Source organism: Triturus cristatus, chromosome 4_1, assembly GCF_964204655.1.
Source record: "Triturus cristatus chromosome 4_1, aTriCri1.1, whole genome shotgun sequence".
Lineage (NCBI taxonomy): Eukaryota > Metazoa > Chordata > Amphibia > Caudata > Salamandridae > Triturus > Triturus cristatus.
Window position 1 is genome coordinate 913,811,337 of NC_140585.1, and position 23,825 is coordinate 913,835,161.

General features: G+C 45.7%; 1 protein-coding gene across 2 annotated transcripts in view; it reads left to right on the forward strand.

Moving 5' to 3' along the window:
* Positions 1-23,825, forward strand: part of LOC146855790 (uncharacterized) — a 208,021-nt gene that overhangs the window by 13,701 nt on the left and 170,495 nt on the right. For both annotated transcript variants that reach the window (XM_085653699.1, XM_085653700.1), the window contains exons 3-5: positions 28-125; positions 9,135-9,295; positions 10,055-10,153. In XM_085653699.1, the coding sequence (XP_085509825.1) occupies positions 28-125; positions 9,135-9,295; positions 10,055-10,153 (358 nt within the window). The remainder of the gene's footprint in view (positions 1-27; positions 126-9,134; positions 9,296-10,054; positions 10,154-23,825) is intronic.

Here is a 23,825-nt window from a genome sequence, read left to right on the forward strand (position 1 = left end):
TCTGTGTGTTATTTACTATGTCAAAAGGGCCTTGTTCCTGAATTGCGCACAGACAACAAAGAAAATAAATTGGAACAGCCGAGAAGTCCTCAGGAAAATTCTGATTCTACTGTAAAAGGGATCGGGTAAGAAGATTTGCAAAATGTACCGCATTATATGTTCTTTGCCTGAGATTGTATTTTGGCAGATACTCAGACCATCCAGGGCTATTGGATTGGAATGTCAGTTTTTACTGTTTGAAAGCAAGGGGCTTGATGTACAAAAGTGGTGTGCCAATTTCAGGGCTTCGCGACCACAAAACACAGAATTACAATGTACAAAGTGTACTTTGTGATTGAGAAATGTTTTTCCAAAGCACACTTTGCACTCCCTTCAGAGTTAGAAGGTGGGATGGGCTTCAGTAGGGCATCCCGCTCCTCCTTCCAAGTTGCTGTATGATGTATCAGTGGTTTGCTACTGCTAATATTATTAAGTTCGTTCAGTACACAAATTGCTGTTGTGCTCTGTACTTATACAAGCAGCTATAATGTGTTCACCAGCAGAGAATACATTTTATGAGCTATCATTCTTTAATGCAGTGTGTTTCAAGTCCTATGCTTGGTGGCCATTATTTCCTCTGGGGTTCTTTAAAAAAAAAAAAGAAAACAAATCTCCAGCAGTTTGTTTTAACCCCTTCAGTGCCCATGACGAGCTGGACTCGTCATGGGCCGCGGTGGCGCTGTGCCCATGACGAGTCCAGCTCGTCATAGACCCCGCCCGCTAATACAACGGCCGGCACAGGGCGGGGAAAGGGGTGGGCACTGAAGGGGTTAATGCCTCCACAAATAAGTAAAAAGAAGAAATAATGGACGGAATTCTGATCAATGAAACATTCACCCCCAGTCGCAGACCTTGGTTTATTCAGTCTTTTTTTACTCACCACGCCACCCCAGTTTGGACCCAGCTATATGCAAATCAGTCTGACTCTACTCTTCATGGGGACGGTCCAGTCCAAACTGTCAAGCCATATCCTCCCTGTACCGGAAACAAGCATCCTGGAACCGGTTTCGGGGAATCACCTCTCATCAGCCAGGCTAGCTTGAATCCAGTGGCAAAATAAGCACAAGACACACGACTGGGCATACATACCCTTCCCACTTCGGGTGACAACAGCAAAAAAAACAGATGATGGACGGAATGTCGAACAATGCAAACATTCACCCAGTCACAGATCTGGGTTTAATTTGTAGATTTCTTGCTCAACACGCCACCCCAATTTGGACTCAGCCATATGCAAATCAGTCTTGACCCTTCTCCCCATGGGAACAGTCCAGTCCAACCTGGAGGGTTAGCATCTCAACACTTGGAGAGATGGGGCTGACCTCTTGGAACCACAGTCACCTCCTCCTGGCAAGGTGCTCCCTCAGTGGGCCTGATGGCCTGCAGAACAAAATACTGGACACGTGCCGGAGGTGCCTGCAGATGCATAGGGATGGCTCCTCCACCCCAAGGGAGATGGTAACTGGTTGTTGAAGCGCTGGACAGACCTCCTAGATTTTGGGGAGGCTGTTCAGCTTCTGGACAAGTTGGTCTCACAATTGTCAAGGTTACCAGCAGCCAGGTATGGTTTGCTGCCAATTTTGGAGCAGGTCCTCTGTTTTTGGTGTGTCCGCTCTTCTTTGGTTCCCAGGTATTCGAAACTGAAGCTCTGCTGTCAGGGGGACCCAGAAATACTGAATTTAGGGTTGTTAAGGGGAGTGTATGGCAGTAGCTAGTGGGCTACCTACCCCTGGGGTCACAACACCCCCTATGTGACTACTTCCTGCTAGGAGTGGGACTAATCTTGACTCAGAGTTCCTAGTTTCACCAAACCTAAGATGGTGAAAACCTTCTTCCATTGTCCTCTTCAGGTGGCCCTCCTTTGCGGTGTGCCTCACCTGTGGTGTGACACGCCTTTTGACTGTATAATTTCCCTCCTGCTCTGGTGTCAAATGGGCCTCAGGGCAGGGGGTAGCATTCCCCAGGTCTGGTGGGGAAGCCATGATCTAATTTCAAAGGTGGGAGAAGCTTTGAAGCCTCTGGTCTTGAGATGCTAATCTGTTAGCCATGCTGTTGGAGTAGGTGTGATCACCTAGTGCCAGACAGGCATTGTTTATGGCCTCCGAGAGCGCAGCTCTTCCCTGCAGGGATCAGAAACTCACCTGTCATGGCAGGCTGGATGATACCATTCAGCCAGCACACTCTGTGACTAGTAGGGTTTATGAGGGTACCTCTAAGGTGCCCTCTGGGTACATGTCATAAAAATCTGGTAGTGGCATCACTACGGATTTATTAAGACAAGATATTTGATACCAAACATCAGTATTTTCAGTGAATTTAGCTGGGTAACTTGTGATGACTAGTGCCCAGCACAGACCTTAAGATGGATTCCTTTTCACTTGCAATGCTTAGCAATAAAACTATAGAAAAAACACAGGTGTGTAACCCATAAACCAAACTGAGATCAGGGTAAGTACATTATAATTGCAACAATATCTCAGCAGGGATTATTGAGACTATTTATAATTGTATGTACAAGACATTACAATCAACAAACAAAGGACAAGAGGCTTCAAATAATTCAATTGATGCGCCCATAGGCGTCATATATTTCGAGAAGATCAGAAAAATATAAATTGGTAGTTAAAGCACTGTTAGGTCTAAGTACCGAGGCAACCCTAAAAGAAAAAGTGTACAAAGTGCTCGTGACAATGAAGTGACGGCGCAAGTGACAATGTGACAAAACCACAGCAAAAGGCGCAAGAGAATTTGTACAATATATGCAGGATAAAAGGTTCAAACATCAGATTATTCAATTGCTCATTTGATAGTTTTCAATATGTTAAAGAACCAGAAGGTCAAAAGGCGCCAAGGGAGTTTGGAGCTGGTGGGCAGAGGTCGACAGCGTTTCGATCCTATTTGATTAGGATCATCTTCAGGACCAGGGTCGCCTATTCGAGAAGTGCTGTGTAAATAAAGGGGGGTATCAGAGCGGTATGGAAACAGGGCATTGAATGAAATGCGAGCGGGAGGGAGGACCAACTGAAGCCTACCTGAGGACCGGAAGAGTGAGCTCTGGTGTGGAAGGGAATTCCAAGAGGACGTGAAGACTGGCCACGGAATGGTTCCAATTCAATTTGGACTGTTCATCAAGGGTGATATAACCTAAAAGGTCTCTGGGAGACAAGGGCAAAGGAACATAAACTAGCGTAAAGGGGAGGGGAGGGAAGGGAGGAGGAGGGAGGGAGGGTTTTAAGGAGACCTTTGACAACAACGGGAATGACTCAAAAAACTTACCGCTTGAAGGTGTGAAGCGGGGGAAGGCGCAAGGATGCGCTTCAGTTTAGTGCCTGGTGACGGGGGCAAGGAAAAGGGGAAGGTTAAAAAACAATCCCTACTGCGAGCGGGATGTCAGCGGGATACAGGGGGAGAAACTATCAGAAAGCTTACTGTTTGAGCGGGTCAAGGAATCGGGCGTCAGAATGAATCCACGGTAAGAGGTCCGCTGAACCGCCACAGTTATGTGCGGTCCACGATCAATGCCTGGAGAGAAAGTCACATAGCCTTCTACATAAGGCGCCGCACGCGTCATGGAAAGGATCGGAGGACAATGATAGGCTAATCAAGGCGGGGGGTGGGGCTGTAACTAGGGACGCTAGGGTATGTGCCAATGAGAGAGCTGTACTGGGTGACAGAAGACCTTGATAGGATCCTAGCGTGGGGGGGAGTGGGGTAACTAAGGACGCCTGGAGCCGGCTGCAAAAGGACGGAAAGGGAAAAGGTGCGCAGGCAGAGAGGGACTAAAGGGCAGTGTACGGCAACCTGTGTGAACCGTAGCAAGGCAATGTAAAGGCCTCGTTGTGGGGTATTAAATGAATCTTATCACTCGTATCAGAAGTGGGGCAACATTGAAAACAATTAACAAACCTATTAGCCAGAATATTAGAGGAAGGAAAAATGCATCGTTTAAGGAATGAAAGCAATGCACAGTATTGAGTTCAACAGGTATATATCACATGAATACGGAGTAATTAACAAAGCGTTAAATGATCCTGTGGAAACGGTTCGTCATGAAAACTGTAGTCTGAATATATACTACATGAACCACTTACATCAAGGGTTACGGAAGATATAACATGAGGGAGCAAGAGTCCATAGAGACTGTGTGGATCAGGTGGGGAACTGAATTGTGCTGTTCCACTCATCAATGGTGTTCAACCCCTGATTAACAGAATTGCAACGTGTGATCCATTTGCATTCACTTTTGTTCAGAAGCGATTGCAGATTGCCTCCTCGGGGAGGGAGTCGAGGTTGATCTATTATTTGCCACTTAATGTCAAGTGCATCATGGTTCTTTTCCAAGTAGTGTGTAACCAGAGGGGCTGTGGTGATCTTACAATGTATTCTGCTTTTATGCTGAATAATCCTTTGCTTTACCATCTGCGTCGTCTCTCCAATGTAGATGAGATGACATGGACATTCAATGGCGTAGATCACATTTTGTGACCGACAATTAGTCAACGTCTTCTGGGTATATGATTGGTTGTTGAATTTGAACTCCTTCGTGTTGACAGTAAGATCACAGACACTGCAGGACTGGCATTTGTAATGGCCCAGTACAGGTGGCAATCCCCATGTAGAGGTGATGGTGTTGGAATTTGTAGGTTTGATGGGCCAGGTGATAGCATAAACCAGGTGGTTAGATAGATTATTGCCTCGTTTGAAGGAGAAGAGAGGTGGCTCCTGGAATGATTTATTAGTTCTCAGAAGTGTCCAATTTCGTGAGATGATCTTCTTCACTTGGTTGCTGCTGGGACTGAATTTGGAAACAAACGGAATTCGAGAATTGGTTTTCTTGGGCTGCGGTGTAAGTAGAAGATCACGGTGGCAGTACCAAGCCCTTTTACGTGCACGTGAAACCAATCTGCGTGAATAACCTCTGTCGGTAAGTTTCTTGAACAGGACCTCAGATTCCCTGAAATAGTCCTTACGCCATTTGCAATTCCTGCGAATACGAAGGAATTGACCGTAAGGTAACCAATCTTTGAGTCCACGTGGATGGTAGCTAGAATAGTGTAGCAGAGTATTCCTCTCCGTGGGTTTTCGATAGAGTGATGTTCCAATCATTCCTTCCTCCGCATGTATATTCAGATCTAGGAAGGGAAGGTCATTGGTTTTATATTCAAAGGTGAATTTCAAATGGGGTTGAGAGTTGTTCAGCCATTCGACAAATGATGTTAAAGTCTCGGCACAACCGTTCCAGAGTAAGAGGACATCATCTATATATCGTCGCCATAGGGAGATTTGAGGTCTGAATGGATTGTTCGGACTGAGTATGAGGCATGTTTCTAGTTTGTGGACAAACAGGATGGCAAAGTTTGGGGCAAAGCAAGTGCCCATCGAGACACCTTTAATTTGGAGATAGAAATCGTCCTGGTACAGAAAATAGTTGTTCTCCAAAGCGATGTGCAAAAGGTCCATGATGAATTCTGTAGGAATGCGGGTCGGTCTTGGTCTGCTTTCCAATAGTTCGTGGATGGCTAGAAGGCCTTCATCGTGCGGGATATTCGTGTATAGGGATTCTATATCCAAGCCAGCCATCAGTTCGGTCTCAATATCATAAGGTCTGTCTTCAATGGTCTTGATCAAATCCATACTGTCTCGTATAAAGGTGTCAGTAAGGGGGACACATTCCTTAATCACAGCATCTATGTATTTGCCCTGGGGCTCCAGAATGGAACCGCAACCGGACACAATAGGTCTGCCTGGGGGGTTCTGGATGTCCTTGTGGATCTTGGGCAAAACGTAAATGACCGGTGTTCGTGGGTGTGCATTATTAAGAAAAGTAAGTTCTTTGGAAGAGATGATGTTTCTGGTTTGTGCTTGCTTGGTGATGTGATTAATTCTGTTTTTTAGATCCGGGAGGGGATCATGAGTGAGTTTTCGGTAATGGGCAGTATTTGCCAGTTGTCTTTTGATCTCCAAGTCGTATTTCTCGTTATCCATGACAACAATTCCACTGCCCTTGTCTGCTGGTTTGATGGTTAAATCAGATCTTTTCTTCAGGCTAACTAAAGCCTGTTTTTCGACAAGTGGGAGGTTGTAGGGAACATACTAAAACATTTTCTGTACATCTGCAATCTCAGTGAGCACTATTCGCTCGAAGGACAGTATTTTGGGAGGCATGGTATGCGAGGGTGGATTGAAAGTGGATGGAGGATGAAAAAGGATTGAGTTGGAGCGGATGGGGTCTGGTTTGTCCGCAAAAAATTGTCGTAGTCTGATTCGTCGGAAGAACTGTAGTAGATGTGCATGAAGTTCAAAGAAGTTGCTGCGTTCAGTGGGTACCAAACTTAAACCTCTACTGAGTAGTTTAATCTCATTTGCGGAGAGATTATGTTTAGAGAGGTTGAATATGGGAATCAAGTCCGAGTTGGTATTAGATACAGAGACGTTGGAGTCCGGGTCAATGGCAGGATCATTCAAAGAAATCGTGGGGGTGATTATTGTTGAGGCCCCCATCGGTAGAATTTGTTTCTTGTTTGTCTCTCTCCGGAGTATTGATTTTGGTAATTGTTGCGTGCACGTGGACGGTTCTGGCCGCGTCCGCGGCCTTGTTCTAAAAAAACGGGGGGTAGCAGGGATGGAAGCCTGTTTGTATTTCTAGAAGTACTGGGTTCCTCGTTTGAGTCAGATTCTTCGATTGAGGTGTTTGAGGAATCAGAAAAGGTGATGTGTTGATTGTTCCGGAATCTGCCCCAGTTGCGTGTTCTTGGCGGATTGTAGGGGGTGTTGTAGAACTCGTCCCTTCCACACCAGAGCTCACTCTTCCGCTCCTCAGGTAGGCTTCAGTTGGTCCTCCCTCCCGCTCGCATTTCATTCAATGCCCCGTTTCCATACCGCTCTGATACCCCCCTTTATTTACACAGCACTTCTCGAATAGGCGACCCTGGTCCTGAAGATGATCCTAATCAAATAGGATCGAAACGCCGTCGACCTCTGCCCACCAGCTCCAAGCTCCCTTGGCGCCTTTTGACCTCCTGGTTCTTTAACATATTGAAAACTATCAAATGAACAATTGAATAATCTGATGTTTGAACCTTTTATCCTTTATATATTGTACAAATTCTCTTGCGCCTTTTGCTGTGGTTTTGTCACGTTGTCACTTGCGCCGTCACTTCATTGTCACGAGCACTTTGTACACTTTTTCTCTTAGGGTTGCCTCGGTACTTAGACCTAACAGTGCTTTAACTACCAATTTGTATTTTTCTGATCTTCTCGAAATATATGACGCCTATGGGCGCATCAATTGAATTATTTGAAGCCTCTTGTCCTTTGTTTGTTGATTGTAATGTCTTGTACATACAATTATAAATAGTCTCAATAATCCCTGCTTAGATATTGTTGCAATTATATTATATAGCAATGAAACTAGACATTACAGATGTAATATAATGCACCCTGTCTTAGGGCTCTAAGGCCTGCGGTAGGGATGACTTGCATATAATACATGCATTGTACAGGTGCATGGCACACCGGGAGTGTGCCATGCTGTGTTTTCAGAATGGTTTGCACCATTTCACACATCCTGCATAGGCTGCATGCAGGTTTGGTGTGGGTCCCTCAGGGTGGCATAATATATGGTGCAGTCCTTGGGGACTCTCTTTAGTGCCCATGCCCTGGGTACCAGGGGTGCCATTTACAAGGGAGTTACAGGGGTGCTAAAGTCCTTGCCATTTGGGTTACAATTGAACATTTGTCTTGGTTTTAGAGAAATAGCACTGGCACTGAGGCCTGTTTAGCAGGGACTTAATGCACTACCAATCAACAGCATCTGTACCAGTGAGCAAAAAGTGACGTGACCATGCCAAAATGTGGCACTTTCCTACAACAGCCAGCCTTGCTACAGTGAAAATAGCCTCTGTAGCCTTTTCACTGTAAGGAAGTACGTAATTTTAAATTCCTACCTGTCCTATATCATGCACCATGCCTTATGGGCAGTAATACTTCCTTAGGGGCGATGTATTAACATTTAAATGGAAAGTTTAGACCTGTCCGAAGGGTTTATTTTGACAGGTCCAATTGCAGTTTAAAAGCTGCTTTAGTCAGGCTACAATGATAGGCCTGAAGCCATGTTTTGAAACTGTCACTGTACTGGTTGGTACAGTGGATGCTGCAGTCCACTTGTGATATTTAGCGTACAGGCCCCGGGTGCATTTTGCACCATATTTTAGGTAAGTTTCATATGCCAATTAGAGCCATACCAATTTCATGATCTTGAAAGGAGAAGAACAGACACTTTACCACAGGTTAACCGGATTCATTGTTCTACGGCCAGCAAAAACAATTAATGTAGAAATATGTGGGTACACCATGCAAAAGATGGTAGTGTCCTACAGTGTTGTTCTTTAAACGTTATGCACTTGATATAGCTTAATGTGAACCATCTTACTTTTTTAAAAGTTGTCGCCTCATTTTTCGTATTGGTGTTCTATTTTGCCTTTCAACCATATTGGAAATAGCTGCTTTTTGATATGGTAACAACTGAGCAGCTCCATACAGAAATGTACACTAATCTCAGTCTGTATTGGTTTTTGTTTCACTGTCAAGTTAAATAAACTGTTCTAAACAATGTTTCTGTGGTCGATAAATTTAGTGTACCTATTATACAAGAGTAGGATTTGTTTTCTGACATTCCAGGAAATTTGCTCATCGTGTGGTTGGCTATTCAATTCTTGAGACATGGGTGAATTTACTCTACATAATATGGCTTGCCTGATCTGTTTTGTGCAACAAGTTCATCATCACAATATTTAAAATTGCTTTATGATCTGGTGCTAGTCTGTGAACTCATTCACTGCTGCGATTTGTGTGTAAACTATTGGTCTGAAATTGATAGCTTACATTATTTTCAGCAAAAGAAATCCGAGAGACTGCAATTTCTACTGTTAACTAACACAAATCACCACCATTCTCCCTGTAATCTCTCAAGGGCAGCTAAGAGCACTTCAGTGGTTTTTTATAACAGAAGGCCTAATAATCATTTATTACAATTTACAAACGGTATACTTTTGTATAACTGCCTTATTCTGATTAAATGTTTTTCCACCCCCTAGGTCATGGGGTGAGTTTGAGCAAACTTGTAATAAGCCCTCGCCTCAGTCTGAAGAAGTGGTCCATCAGACCACTCCCAAATCACCCTCAAGAGTAACATCAGAATATAAAATACCTCCATTTGAAGACTTCAGGTTGGCGTTGAAAAGTACCCCTAAACAAGGTTTGTATTTGATTAGGAGATTAAGTTATATTGGGTTGTTTGCAAAGCGTGAGTTTGAAGTTCTTGCCCTCCCCTGAGAAAGTCTTTATGGAATTGTGTAGTTTTCATTGTGGGAATCTGCTCAGACCACCAACTTATGTCCCGTAGTCCTACTGCAGATGAAAGGCCTCTATGCTTTAGAAGTATAGTTTGTTTGCAAATATGCCCAATACAGCAGGCAACTTTTAAACATGGAGCAGAAAGCAGGTTTCTGTCAACCAACCTGCTATTGTTTCTTGTCACTGGAGAAACCCAAAGAAGTCCTTCATTTAAGAATAAACTCAGATAAGCATAATACTGCTGAGATATGCTCCTAACTTAGGATTCACTAGCTTTTCAAATGTAGCATAGCTGTATTTTGTAAAGAATTTAGGACAGATACATTGCATAATAAAATTAATTCGTTTTTTGTTCGTTTTTTGAACAAGTGTTTCTTCATGGTAGTTCTCGATTTTTTTAAGTGTGGTCACAATTTAAATTTCTGAGAAATGGTGTCAGTGTTGAGGACAGTATACTGGAATACAGCTGAACGGCATTCACTTGTGGTATGCTAGCAACAGCAAATAATTTGGGTTTATTTCACATAGTAACCTGGTAAAGTATGTGTCTACGTGCAACATGACTTGAAACTCATTACCCTTTTCCTACATTACCCAAGCCACGCAACCAATGTGGGTCTTTTTAATCTGCTTCTTATTTGTCATCTTTTCTCCATTTTAGTGGACTCTGATGAGGATTATTTAGAAAAGCCATTTCCTCTTCCTGTGAAAAACACAAAGGGAGCAGTTTACAAAGTCAAGTCTCCCAAAACGTCTTCAGGTAAGAAGTTGACTAAACTGACACCTCATTGCTAAGACACTGATATAACTTGGTAAGGTGGATTTGAGGTCCAGGTATTAGGTGTAAGCCACAGAACAAATATTTCTTCATGCTGAGCTGTCTCCAAGTCATCCGCCAACAGAGCTACAAATTCAAATTTTATTAAGCATTTTATCTCGTTGGGCTTAGGTTGTCATAAAAAAAAACACAAACCAGCTAGGTATTACAAGTCATATTTACATGTTGCTAAGGGTTCTTCTCCCCCCATCTCCTGGCTTCTTGTGAGAAATCATGTGATCTATACACAATAGCTTTCTCCTTTACTTACCTAGACTGCTTCTACCTGGCCATCGCCCCTGCACGATCTCTCTCTGAAGACTTGGCGCCTTCTTAATTGAGACAATTACAAACATTCATGGAGAAGTCAACTCTTTAGGGCAATGCTCCAATAACATCCCTCCAACTGTCAGTCAGTACTTTCTGAGTTGCCACAACTTTTTGACTGACACTGACGCCTGCTGATGTCAGTAAGACCCTGTGATGCCTTTAATTAGGCTTCACCTTGACTCCCGTCTGATACCATTTTTAAAGTTGCTTGTTCCTAGGCCTGTTCTAATTGCCCGTGCCATCAATGTTTACTTCTCAGGTTAAGTATGTTTCTGAATTCTGTAAGAAAAGTGTTATATTATCTCTCCGAAAAAAAGCGAACCTTGTCCAAAGTGACCTGAAAAACGACACGCCCATTCCTCTATAATCTACACTGAATTCAAGGAACAACATTTATCTAAATGGTTGGCTAACATTCTTGAAACATAGGGAAGCTTGCCTGGAAACAGGAAAGTTTCCACATAGGGGACAGTACGAAAGCAGTGTTATTAGCCACACTTTGCACCATGAGAGACCTTAATCTCCCTGTTGGTATCTTGATCCTCAACTGTGTACAGCATGTGATACGTTCAACCACACCATTCTTGTTGATTGTTTGACAGTCATGGGTTTATGAAGCCAATGACTCCACTAGTTTAAGTCCTTTACCAATGAATGCGTTCAGGTGGTCTTGCTAACCTTCTTCCCCACACCCCTCCCTAAAAATGTGTTCCAAAGAAAAAATGGTAGAACGTTATACCCCCAGGGCTTTGCTGTTTTACCTGTTCTTTTTGAAAGCTATGCCCAAACCTTGAGGGAGTTGATTGGGTTTTTTAGGCCATGTTCCAAGTGAGCAATATGCAATTGCTTTTGACGTTAAAATGCCCTAATTGATTCTTTTAGTAGATGCTGTATGCACCTATCTTATGCGGTGCCCAATCCTTTCTCCCCTCTTGGCCACAAAACCCAGAATGTTAGGTCTGCCTAGAGCAAACAATCTGCCTTCCAGGTTCCTCAGAGGTGATAAAACAGGGTTGCCTTTTTTCCAGTTCATATATTTCTTTCCAAAGAATTCATTTGATTTTTGTTGTTGTTGTGCTATGTGTATTTGTAAAGCACACCATCACCCGCAAGAATATCCTGGCGCCTTGTTTTAATGACACTCCGACTGCTCTGCCCTCAATCTAGATTTTCTTTATAGACAATCCAAAGATTCATGTCTGCATTATAGCAAGGAGCCTAGATATGAAACAATATAACCGAATATTTAAAAAATGGAAAAAACTAAAAGCTATGCAGGAAGCAAAATAATGATAGTGGGTTATAGTTGCTCTTCTTGATGCGTGTTGCTTTCCATTGGTAAATTGCTTGGCTCATTAGAGCCTCACCGTTGATAAAACATCTCCTGGTCTCTGTAGATTCTTTATGCATCACACCTCCAAATGTAATGACTTAGTGCTGTTACCAGCTCTTGCCATCAAAGTCACTTAGTCTATGAAAAAAAATGTGTATGGCATAGCTTCCGGCGAGGCCAGTATCTCAAACTCTTTGGGGAAATTATTGCTAACAGTAAGATGCTTTAAAAGTAAGTCACTTGATCTAACAGCTGTGATGTGGAACAAAATTACGTCAACCTCAGCTTGAGGCTCCACTGACCTGTAATGTAAGACTTTGGGGAATCCCTCTTTACCAAACACTACAAAACTAGATCTCAAAAAGATGAGGCTCAACGGGTTTCCTCTTTCAGATGGATCAACTTGATAGATTACCTTGAAAGTGATACTTGTAAAATATACTGAAGTCAAAGCTGTAAATGAAATGAAAGTTTAGAACTTCAGACAATGAAGGTCTAAGTGGATCCAGATGACAACTGCTTAGGTTTCACCTCGAAAACCTCAGCTGCCTCTTCCTAGATCCTTTCACAATAATTTTACACACTAACAATAATTCCTTAACATAATAGATCACATGTCTTAGACTGTTAACTTTCCTTCTTTTGGCAGTGAAGATTCTGCAAGGGTTTGTTTATGTCAGTTTTTTTTTCTCAATCCTATTACTTGAAATCTTTAGTAATGATTGATATTAGATACTGAAAATGTTGCAATTGACTGGGTCCTGGACAGCAATCGTCGCCTCCTTTGATTTTTTCAGGTGTGTTTTAGTTACCCCCCCCCCCCCACCCCTCCCCCCCAATTTGCGTGAAGCGTATGTTGCCATTTAATCTTATTTATCCTCAAATATGACTTTACTATCCTTACGATTTTATACTACACTTCTCAACAGACTGAAGTATGGTCCTGCTGGACAGATTTGTTTTTTATATGTACATTTTCACATTAATCATGCTAGATATGAGACCCAGCAAATTTGCTTGTTTGTTTTAACTGCCTTTGAAAGAACCTCAGCTAACTAAATTTCAAGAGATGCCCTTTGATTTTCCATGTGGAGTCCACCATTAAATTGCATTTCTCATCATGGCAATCACCCCCAACAAATCTCAAACTCTTAGGAGCCAAACCTACAATTCCAAACTCTTCAGGTCCCAATGAAACAGCTGCAACAACAAGACTGAAAGTGTGACCCTCATTCTATTTGGGAGCAGCTGGGGATCGCATCCTGAATCCTTCTGGATGAGTTTGGAGTCACCAGGATCATTGTTCACTGAAACTTCGTGTATCTGTTCTGATCCAATGGAATGACAAGTAGGAAGGCATAAGCTGAATCAGAGTATCAGCAGACATGAATTGCATTTCCCAAAGCATCCCTCCTTGCAAACTCCCAAGAACCAAATAGGCACTTTCTATTCTAGTGCATAGAGAGAGATCATCTCTTTGTCAGCCCATCATCTGAAATTCATTCATTCCATTGAGGTGGAGACTCCGTTTGTGTAAAGATGTTTAAAGCCAGTGTAAACATAAATCTAAATGAATTTCTCCTGTTAAGTTCAGTAACAAGATGATTTGCCCATTAAGTTCACTGAACCACGTCCAGGATCTGAATCTTCTGTGCATGTTGATATTGTTCATGACAGTTATTTTTGTCAGTCTTAAAATCAAGAGGAGAAAAGTCAACATAAATGTGTGCTACTGGTTGAAATGTTGCTATTTAAAATAAATAATTCAAAGCATAGCCCTACTGGTTGTTGTTTGCACCATGTTTTTTTATTATCATGGAGCGGAACAGTCTCTCCTATATAGTCTTATTGTACAGGGAGGGCTGTCATGGCCGTATTTTTGGGTAAGCACATTACAAGCCTGGAATTACAAGGCTGGCACAGCTGCTGCAAAGAAACATTCTGCAGTTACTACTTTGCTGCTGTGCCAATATCCAAATGGGCCTTACAACTCTGAGGTAAAAGACCATACTCTGGTAGAAAAATACTTGATAACCTGTTAGTGATAAATGCGACTCCATGGAAGTTATAGTGCTGTGAAGTAGAAACAATTACTGCACTTGCAAGTAAGTGATATTACCTTGAATTTAGAAGGTATGAAGTTGCCATAGGGGCTGGTGGAGGACAGCAAGCCCTCAACATGGCGAATGTATTGAAAATGTTCTCCTTACCTGCCGTATCCTTGAAAATATGACACAGAGTCTGGTTAAGCCCCTCGAGAGCTGCTCCCTGCTTCCTGAATGTGTCAGCACCAGTTTGGAGCCCTGACACGGCAGTAGAGATGATCTCGGACACCGAGCAGCACACGCCGGGCGGCAGTCTTCATCAGCAGTGGGTACGGCCCTGCCTGCTCGTCGGCCTCCCACCTGTGGGTATGTAATTCTTGTTGGTCTTTGTCTTGTCCGCTGGATGGAATAGTGCTTGTTGAAAGCCCTATGGCGGCAGCACAACTGGGATATCAGCTCCAAGCAACACACAAGGCAGCCAGAGGCCTTCACCCGCAAAAGGCTTGGTCGAGCCCACAGGTGGGCCCAGCACCCTTGGAGCGTGGAACATTGGCGGTTGCAACAAAGGGTCAGTGACGAACTGGTGATATGCTCCCCCCCCCCACTGCCTTTTTCGCTGCTCCCTCTCGAGAGGGTCCTATTTGAACAATATGACTCGACCTCATCTGTTGGACCAGCCTGAACATTGTTGAGTGAGAACCTAAACTCTCTAATGAGATTTGGACGCTGCATAACACTGCAATTATTTCTTCCAGTCTGTGTAACATAGTTTGCTCTTCCACATTAGGGTGGTGGAGACTAGTGGAGGTACTTCCCAGCTCCTCTTGTTAACATAAAGCTCCAGATCTAAGAGTCTGATGAAGTCACTCCTCGTGGTGATAGTGTTGGGGCAATCTCAGGATGCCACTGTCTATGCCGTAGACAAAATACTGACAAAATACTGATTGCTACAGGGGACACACATTCTACGTTGGAAACGAAAATTGACAATGTGCCCAGAGACCGTGTATTACTCTGGGAAGATCAGCGAAAGTCCAATGCAATGAAAACATGTTACATGACCTCCTCATTCTAATCACACCACTGAGCAAGCAGGTCTCTGACATCACTGAGAGAATCCGATTTCTTAAAGGAAGAGCTGAGGAGGCGGATAGCTGCAGACGACATATATGCACGTTGTGAGTGAATACAGATGGCCCTAATGTTACTCACTACATCTAAATGTGAATTCAGCAGGTGGTATCCCCGCTGGGCCTCTCTCCCTGCTTCGCGGTGGAATGAGCCCTCCGAGTGCCTGCAAAACGCCCTGCTCACCAGGAGCTTCACCTGGACTGATGTATTGCACAGATTCTAAATTTCTGATGGATACATCTGCCTGAGGATTCCTCACCTTTTGAATTAACCCATGCGGATTATTCCATGGAAAATCTTCTCCATAGCTCTCCCACGTCGACGAGGATGTCATAATGGAACGGCTCCGCACAGGACTCTGTGTGACGACATTGGAGTCATGAAGACCTCGTCGGCGTGCTGACGTCAGGTCCCTTTTATCAACACTGTTGACGAGTAAGGTTTTTTTTTTTCAGGGCTCTCCATTTCTGGTGTTTCACTGTTGCAGGTTCTTCCTGATATTGTAGCTGTGATATGGCTGCCCAGAAGAAGTCCGGTTTCAAACCTTGCAGGGAATGTGGGGGTCCTATGTCCAAGGCTGACCCCCATGAAGATTCTTTGGTGCCTCTCGTCGGACCACGACGTCGAGTGGTATTCTCCATACCAATGCATGAATCCGAAGGCCATGAACGAGGGGAGGCCAAACTGTTTATGGCCAGGGCGAAAAACAGAAGAGGGGCCTGAAAAGAACGAGGTCCAAGTCGCCGACTCCGCATACCTCGAAGTCGTCGAGGAAGCACAAAAAGAAGTGGTGTCATGGATCCATACGTCGTTCGTCTAAGGATAAGTCACCGAAATCAGGGTCCCCGGAACGTCGGTGTCACTGCAAGGATGAAGCCTCATTTTCCTCGTCGCCTCAGGTCATTCCGACACACTCTCTGGCTCCGAGAGTCTCTCCGGAGCCCAGAGAGGCGTCACCTTTGCCTCAGGCCTCTCCATCCCTGGCTCCTTTCTCACCAGCGCCACAACCGGAACCGGTCAAACTTTTTCCTCGAGCTGTCTCTGAACCGGTGGTACCAGATCCGTACCTACCCTTTCCGTCTCCTGGTACGGATCCTGTGCTTTTCTTGAATGCGATCTGCGGCATATTTGCCAGGGCAGCTAACCCTGCTGGTGCGCCTGTTGGCCCCATGAGACTGCTTTCATTCAACCTAGTGGGTTTGCCACCTCATTTTGCACAGGCACCATTCATGCCTTTCATACCGATGACCCCGGGAAGTTGGCCTCTCCCAACGCCAAAGGTTCACGACGCCAGTGCATTCCATTGAGGGAAGAGTGCAGTTGGAGTCTTCGCCGGAGCCGACTTGGCCTCACCCGGCGCCCTCAGCTAAGCCTGTGGAGCCTCCATTGATGCCGGTCCTGAAATTACCGGCGCTGCGCCTGGTGCAGCAATGCCAGTACCTAGGATGAGAGCCCGAAGGGAGGCGCAGAGACTGCTGGAGGAGGAAGAATTTCAGGAGCAGCAGGAAGAGGCTGAAGAGGGGTAAATTATTGACCCTATGCAGGAATTTGAGTGTTGGCAGTAGACTAGTGGTTTGTAAACATCTCCAGAGTGGGAGCTCTCTTAACCGAAAGGCCATCCATCGCAAGAGGTTTCCTCATACCATTCCATAAAAAGGAAGGCAGCTGAACTGCTAGACTTGCCTTTACCAACTGCAGAGAAAAAGTCAAATATTTTAACAGAGGTGCTTCATTCTCCTTCTTCTTCATCGGAACCTCTGCTTCCATTTAATGAGACTTTAACCAAGCCCATTTTAGAAGTTTGGCAGAAGCCAATGACTGCCCCTGCTGTGTCCAGATCAGTTGCAAGGAGATATAAGGTGGCGCCTTTGAGATCCAGCTTTCCTTTCCACACACTTGTTTCCTGAGGGCTTGGTAGTCCAGGCATCATGCTCTACAAATTGGTCTACAGGCTCTTTCCCAAGAGGGGATTGAGTATCTATGAGGATGGAGCAATTGGCTAAAAAGGTGTTTTCTTCAGCCAGAATGGCTCGGAAATCCACAAATGCAACGTGCCTGCTGGGTCGATATATCCATGCTCTGATGGATTCTGCAAAAGAGGTGACCCCCAAGCTTCTGTTGAACGTTCAGGGCCATTTTGCGGAGGTGCTATCGGACACGCAAGCTGCGGCCCGTCATCTTGGCTGGATACAGCAGACCTTGTTGCTAGAGTTATGGGTTCCTCATTGGCAACCAGGAGGCACGCCTGGCAAAGAGGGTCTCTGTTTTCATCAGATGTACAGGCCACCCTATTGGACTTGCCTTTTGATGTCTCTCGTCTCTTTGGTACCAAAGCAGACTCTGCGCTACAGTGGTTCAAGGATAGTAGAGCCACAGCGAGATCGTTGGGTCCACAGTCCCAGCCCAGAGGTTTTGGGTACCGCAGATTTTGCGGGTTTGGCAAGACTCCTTCCTTTCGGGTCAGGCAGCAGCAACAGCAGCAGCAGGCAAACCCTCTGTGTAGGTCGTACAGAGGAAAGGGTAGAGGTCGCCTACGAGGCACAGCTCAGCAGCAAGTCTCCTCCCCCACCTCCTCCTCCTCCTCCTCCTCCTGTTTCCCCAACTGGTACCACAGGGAAGCAGTTCTAAATCGTCCATCCTGGAGCATGTTGGCCACGTGGGAGGCTGGGTGTCCCAATTTCTACGAAATTGGAGATCTAGTACATCACATCTCTGGGTTTCAATCTCGTTGAAAATGGGTATGCCCTTCCCTTCTGGGAGTTTCCCCCTTCTTTCCCTCCTTGTCCGTGCTAGTGCTCAGAGGACCACCTGTTTCTTCCGTAGCAGGAGGTTCTGTCTTTGCTACAGAAGGGTGTGATGGAGGTTGTTCCGGAGCAGGAAAGGGGTCAGGGTTGCTCCTCCCGATACTTCCTGATCCCCAAGAAGAACAGACGATTGAGGCCGATCCTAGACCTCAGGATCTTGAATCTGTACCACAAGCAGAAGAAGTTTAAGATGTTGACCATGGCTCAGGTTCTTCTGGTGCTGCAGCAGGAAGACTGGGTGGTGTTGATCGATTTGCAGGATGCATAATTTCACACTCCCATCCTGAAGTCTCATCGGAAATATCTCCGTTTTACATGGGATCTTAACACTATCAGTTTGCAGTCCTTCCTTTCGGTCTTCCATCCGCACCACAAGTCTTCACAAAGGTGATGGCGGTGTTAGCACATCTCAGAAGTTCAGGGATTTCTGTTTTCCCCTGTCTGCACGACTGGCTGCTCAAGGCGAAGTCACCAGATATGGTGCTGCGTCACTTGCAAGTAACAACGTGTCTGTTGTTCGATTTGGGTTTTTCGATAAACAAACCCAAATCTCACCTGGTGCCCTCTCTGCGCATCCTGTTCATAGGGGCAGTACTGGACACTACTGTGAGTCGTGCTTTCCCGCCTCCACAGAGGATTCTAAACTTCCAGGCTCTGATTCCGGTTTTTCTAAATACAGCTGCTCTTCCAGTTCTGAAGGTCCTGCTCCTGCTCAGTCTGTTCGCTTTCTGCATACTGTTGGTCAACCATGCACGCTTGCACATGAGAGCACTCCAGTGGTGCCTCCGCAGGCAGTGGTTTCAACACAACGGAGATCTCAAGGAGGTGGTCCGACTCTCCAGAGACACTGCTGCGGAGCTGTCATGGTGGAGTGTTCCGGGCAACCTGTCTCAAGGGAAGCCGTTTCAACCTGCTTTTCAGGTGGCCACAGTGATAACCGATGCCTCCACGGGAGCTCATCTGGGGGATCTGGAGGTCAAAGGCCTTTGGTCTCCAAAAGAAAGATTGTTTCACATCAATCTTCTAGAATTGTGGGCGATACGTTTGGCTCTCAAGGCCTTTCTTCCATACCTTCGCGGTCAGTTGGTTCAGATCCTGACTCCCAACACTACTGCAATGTGGTACATCACAAACCGGGATGAGTAGGGTCATATTGTCTCTGCAGAAAGGCTCTTCGACTCTGGTTCTGGGCTCAGGACCATCAGATTTGCGCGATTGCAAATCATCTGGCCGGAGTGCTGAATTTGCTCGCGGACAGTCTCAGTCGTCAGTACTCAGCCGATCACGAGTGAAGTAGTCATCCGGAGGTGGTCCTTTATATTTTCAGGATGTGGGGGTTTCCTCGGTTGGACCGGTTTGCCACTCACGAGAACGCACACTGCCCATCGTTCTGCAGTCTCCAATATCCGATGCAGGGAGTGTTGGGGGACACATAGTTAGATTGGGGCTTACAGCTTCTTTACGCATTTCCTCCCATACCCTTGATTTCTCAGGTTCTGAGGAGGGTTCTCCAAGACTGGGCCCAAGTTATATTGATCGCCCCCGAATAGTCCAAGAAGGGTGTGGTACACAGACCTCCTTACCTCGCATTGCACCCTCCGCTCCGTCTCCCCCTCAGGGCAGACCTCCTCCAGCAGTCGCAGGGGCTGGTTCTACACCCCCACCTTCATGCCTGGCGTTTGAACGGGGCAACCTGAGCTCTTTCTCTCTCCCTCCAGATGTGGTGGATGTTATTTTATCGGCCAGAAGATACTCCACCAAATCTGTCTATTCTAGTAGGGGGCTAGGTTTGTAAAATGGTGTGGAGAGAGATCGATTGATCCCTTAAGAGCCCATTTGTCTGATATTCTCAGTTTCTCTCTATCCCTAGCATAGCCGGGTTGTGTAGTAGCAATGGTCAAGGGCTACTTGTCTGCTTTGTTGGCCTTTCTCTCCTCACCATTACCAGACCAACCCTCTTTACTTAAATCTCCCATAGTCCTGAGGTTCATTAAGGGCCTCACTAATAGGTTTCCTCGCACTCCCTTTAGCATGCCTCGTGGGATTTGAATTTAGTTTTAACTTTCCAGATGGGGTCTCCCTTTGATCCCTTACATAGTTGTCCCTTAAGATTCCTGGCATTTAAGACAATATTTCTGGTTGCAATTAATTCCGCCAGGATGGTTAGAGAGCGGCAGGCCCTTAGCTTCAATCCCCCATTTACCTCATTTCATGTGGATAAGAGGGTTTTTAGGACCAGAGCTGCTTTCCTGCCTAAGGTGGCCCCTCCATTCCACCTCGGGCAATCTATCACGTTACCCACATTCTATCCTCTCCCTCACCCTTCAAAGGAGGAGGAGAGACTTCACCGCCTGGACCCTAAGAGGACGGTCACCTTCTACCTGGACAGGACTAAAGACTTCAGGTTGGACGACCAACTCCTTATTGGTTACGTGGCCAAAATGAAGGGCAAGGCTGTCCTCAAGAGAACGCTTTCCATGTGGATCATCCTCTGCATCAAGATCTGCTACGCCTTGGCCAAGAAGGAGCCTCCTTAGGTATTCGAGCTCATTCCACCAGAGCTAAGTCTTCTTCTTCTGCTTTAGCTAGAGGTGTCCCTTTTGTGGACATCTGCAAGGTGGCAACTTAGGCCTCTTTTCACACTTTTGCGAAGCATTATTGCTTAGACTTGGAGGTGAGGAGGGACGGCCACTGTGCACTTTCTGTGCTGCAAGATTTTTTGGTATAAGTAGGGGGCACCCTTCTCCGAGAGAGGGGCTGCTTGGGGATTCAGTTCAAAAGGTGAGGAATCCACAGGTAGATGTATCCATCAAACAAACAAGTTACCTTCGGTAACGCTTTTTCTGGTGGATTAAGTATCAGCCTGTGGACTCCTCACTGACCCACCCGCCTCACCGTTGTCTGCCTGTTTATACCAAAAATAATTGACGTGATTCATGCATTTCATTATGATATATTGGAAAATGATGTGGTATTCGTTACTAGGAAATGTCTGTGTTTTAGAATATCCAGTTTCTTTCTTGAAAGAAGGCACAGAAAAAATGGGTGGAACTGACGTCGGCACACCAACAAGGTCTTCATATGGCTCTGATGACATCACGCGGAGTCGTGTGCAGAGCCGTTCCATTGTGTTGCCCTCGTTAACGTGGGAGAGCTATGGAGAAAAGTTTCCGTGGAATGCTGCGCATGGGGTATTTTAAAAGGTGAGGAATCCACAGGCAGATACTGTATCCACCAGGAAAAGCGTTACCGAAATAAAAGTAACTTGTCCTTTCGCGCTCATCATGAGATCTTACAAATAGCTTGGATGAAACCGCTGTAGAAAATCAATGCACCAGAGCAACAATTTTTTCTAATTATAGTATTATGGTACAACACCGCAGATCCTCCTTCTTACAAGCAAAGAAGAAATCGAGGGATGTAGGATTGAAATATTCTCTATTGTTCCAAGCGAAACTGAAAGCAATTGCCAACCAGTTCACATACTTTTTAGGTCTCGCGCCTAGCGTTGCACTGCGAAGCAGTGCTCGCGCAGCGAGAGTCCTTTTGTCCGGGGTTCAGAAATGGACCCTGGAATCGTACATGCTCGTGCGTGTGTTTTTTGTTTTGTCTTCTATTATTGGGCTTTTAGTGGCTGTATTTTTTTTTTAGACAGAGCATGCAATAGTCCAAAGGCGGGCGCATTGCTCCGCCCACGGCCTATTGGTGTCTGTTACGCGCACTAAAGCCTATCTGGTTTCAATTATCGTGCCCAGACGCGATAATTGAAAGCACATGGCTGTCTGTGGCGCGCGCGCACCATTGGCGGCTGCCTCTGCTTCCAAAAGCGATTGCTTTCGGTTTCGCGATCGCTTTACTTGTGGCTTTGCTTTCAGTTTTTCGATCACTTTACTTGTGGCTTTGTGGCTGCAGTACAGTTTGTTGCTTAATTGGGAGGAATGCGTGGCTAATCTTTACGCGGTTACTAGGTAAAATAAATGAAGGCGGTTACAAGGCAAAGTAAATGAAAATGCGCTGCAAATATTTACTTCGTTACAAGGTAAAATAAATGAAGGTGGTTACACAGTAAACATTTTTAAAATGCGCGGCAAATATTTACGCGGTTACAAGGTAAACAATGCGTGCCTAATAATTGCACTATACTTCTCTTTTTCTAATGTCGCGTCAGGCTTGCTGAAATAATTGACTGTATCTGCTTAGCTACAAAACAAGGACTCGTTGGGGCTAAGTCATACTTTCTGACTGGACTGAAAACGTGTGATTTTGGATAGAGTTCTTTCTCTTTCCATTACCCGATTCCCTTAAGTTGTGTGTGGTTGTGTGTGTTGTGTGGGTGTGTGTGTGTGGTTGTTTTTGTGTGGTGTTGTGTGTGTGGTTGTGTGTGTGGTTGTGGTGTGTGTGTGGTGGTTGTGTGTGTGGTGGTTGTGTGGTTGTGGTTGTGTGTGGTGTGGGTGTGGGTGTGGTTGTGTGTGGTTGTGTGGTTGTGTGATTACACATCACATAATTACACTGTATTCAATACAACCTAAATACACTCCACAGTACTACATAATTGCACATCACATAATTACTCTCTACTTAATGCAAGATAAATACACTCCACACAATACCACTCTGTGCCACATAATAACACAACACATAATTACACTGTACTCAATGCAACATAAATACACACCTTTCACTCAAGTTCGTGCTATATAAAACAAGCATTTACAATGCAACGGTCTCGGCATTGTTAAAGTTAGAGCTATTGGCATTGCTCATGACAATGCCGTTTCTTTAAATGTTTAAAAACAAAAACATAAACAAAAATAATGTCATGAGCAATGCCAATAGCTCTAACTTTACCAATGCCGAGACCATTGGTGGGGGGGTGGCGGGGGGGGGGGGGTGAATGCACCACATCAGCACAGAACAGCAAGGGGTGGAGGGAGTTTAGACGGACCAATGACGCTCGTCAGCACAGCTGGGGTGGGCACGACTGCACCGATCAGATGTCGTCCGCACAGCTGGGCTGGCTACAGGGAGAGAAGAGCGGCAGAGCTCACAGCACCGCGAAGGAGAGGAGGCTGCGCGAGGCCACACGGTGCCACACCGAGGCGCTATTGGGGGTTCTGAAGATAAGTTCCTGACCAAACCGAGCTCCTGGGGAGCAAGGGGTCAGTATGGATAAGGTGGCTGAGGCCACGCCCCCTGGAGGACAGGGTACCCATCCAACTTGGCAAGAGAGTGGGGTTACTGTGCAGGGCATTTGTGGAGGGCAGGGCACCAAACACAGCATGTTCTGGGGTGGGGGTACGAAACAGGGCAGCCCCCGTAGTGCGAGGCACCAAAAAGGCACCTGTGGAGGGTAGGCATGTATTGAAAATGGGGTGAGGGTACCAAACGGAGCATTAATCCTGCGCAGGGTACCACTGGGGCAGAGCCACTCGAGGAACGGAAGCGTGGGCACCAGCCCGAGCCTATGAGTGGGGACAGAATACCGAATCTGTGTGGTACCTGAGTCGCTGTTGGAGGGGGACAATTCTCTCTGGGGGCAGAGTGCCTCACTGCCTCCAGTGTGGGCGCAGTGCCTGCCTCGATTCTGTAAAGTCATCTCGTCATTTTGTGGGCAGTTAAAAGGAGGAGACACCTTTAAGAAGTGAAGAACCCCAGGGTGCGAAAACACGGAGTCCAGTGCGTATCACAATGATGAGGAACACGGCTACCGCACTCACAGTACAAACTAGTGTCCACATCGTGGTAAAGCAGCGGTTTGACTGGTGTCCAATCAAAGGAACCTTCACAAATAGATGACGGGCGGGCGGTGTTGGGCGCTTATTCGACTCCTACCCCAGACAAGTGCGCCCTCATTTCAGAAGCAACAATCTTTAAACTACGCTTTCTCCTCACAGGACCGAGGACACCCAGCTATAGCAGCGCGCACCAGCACAACACACAATAGCATACCATGCTATTCCCTAACACCTTGG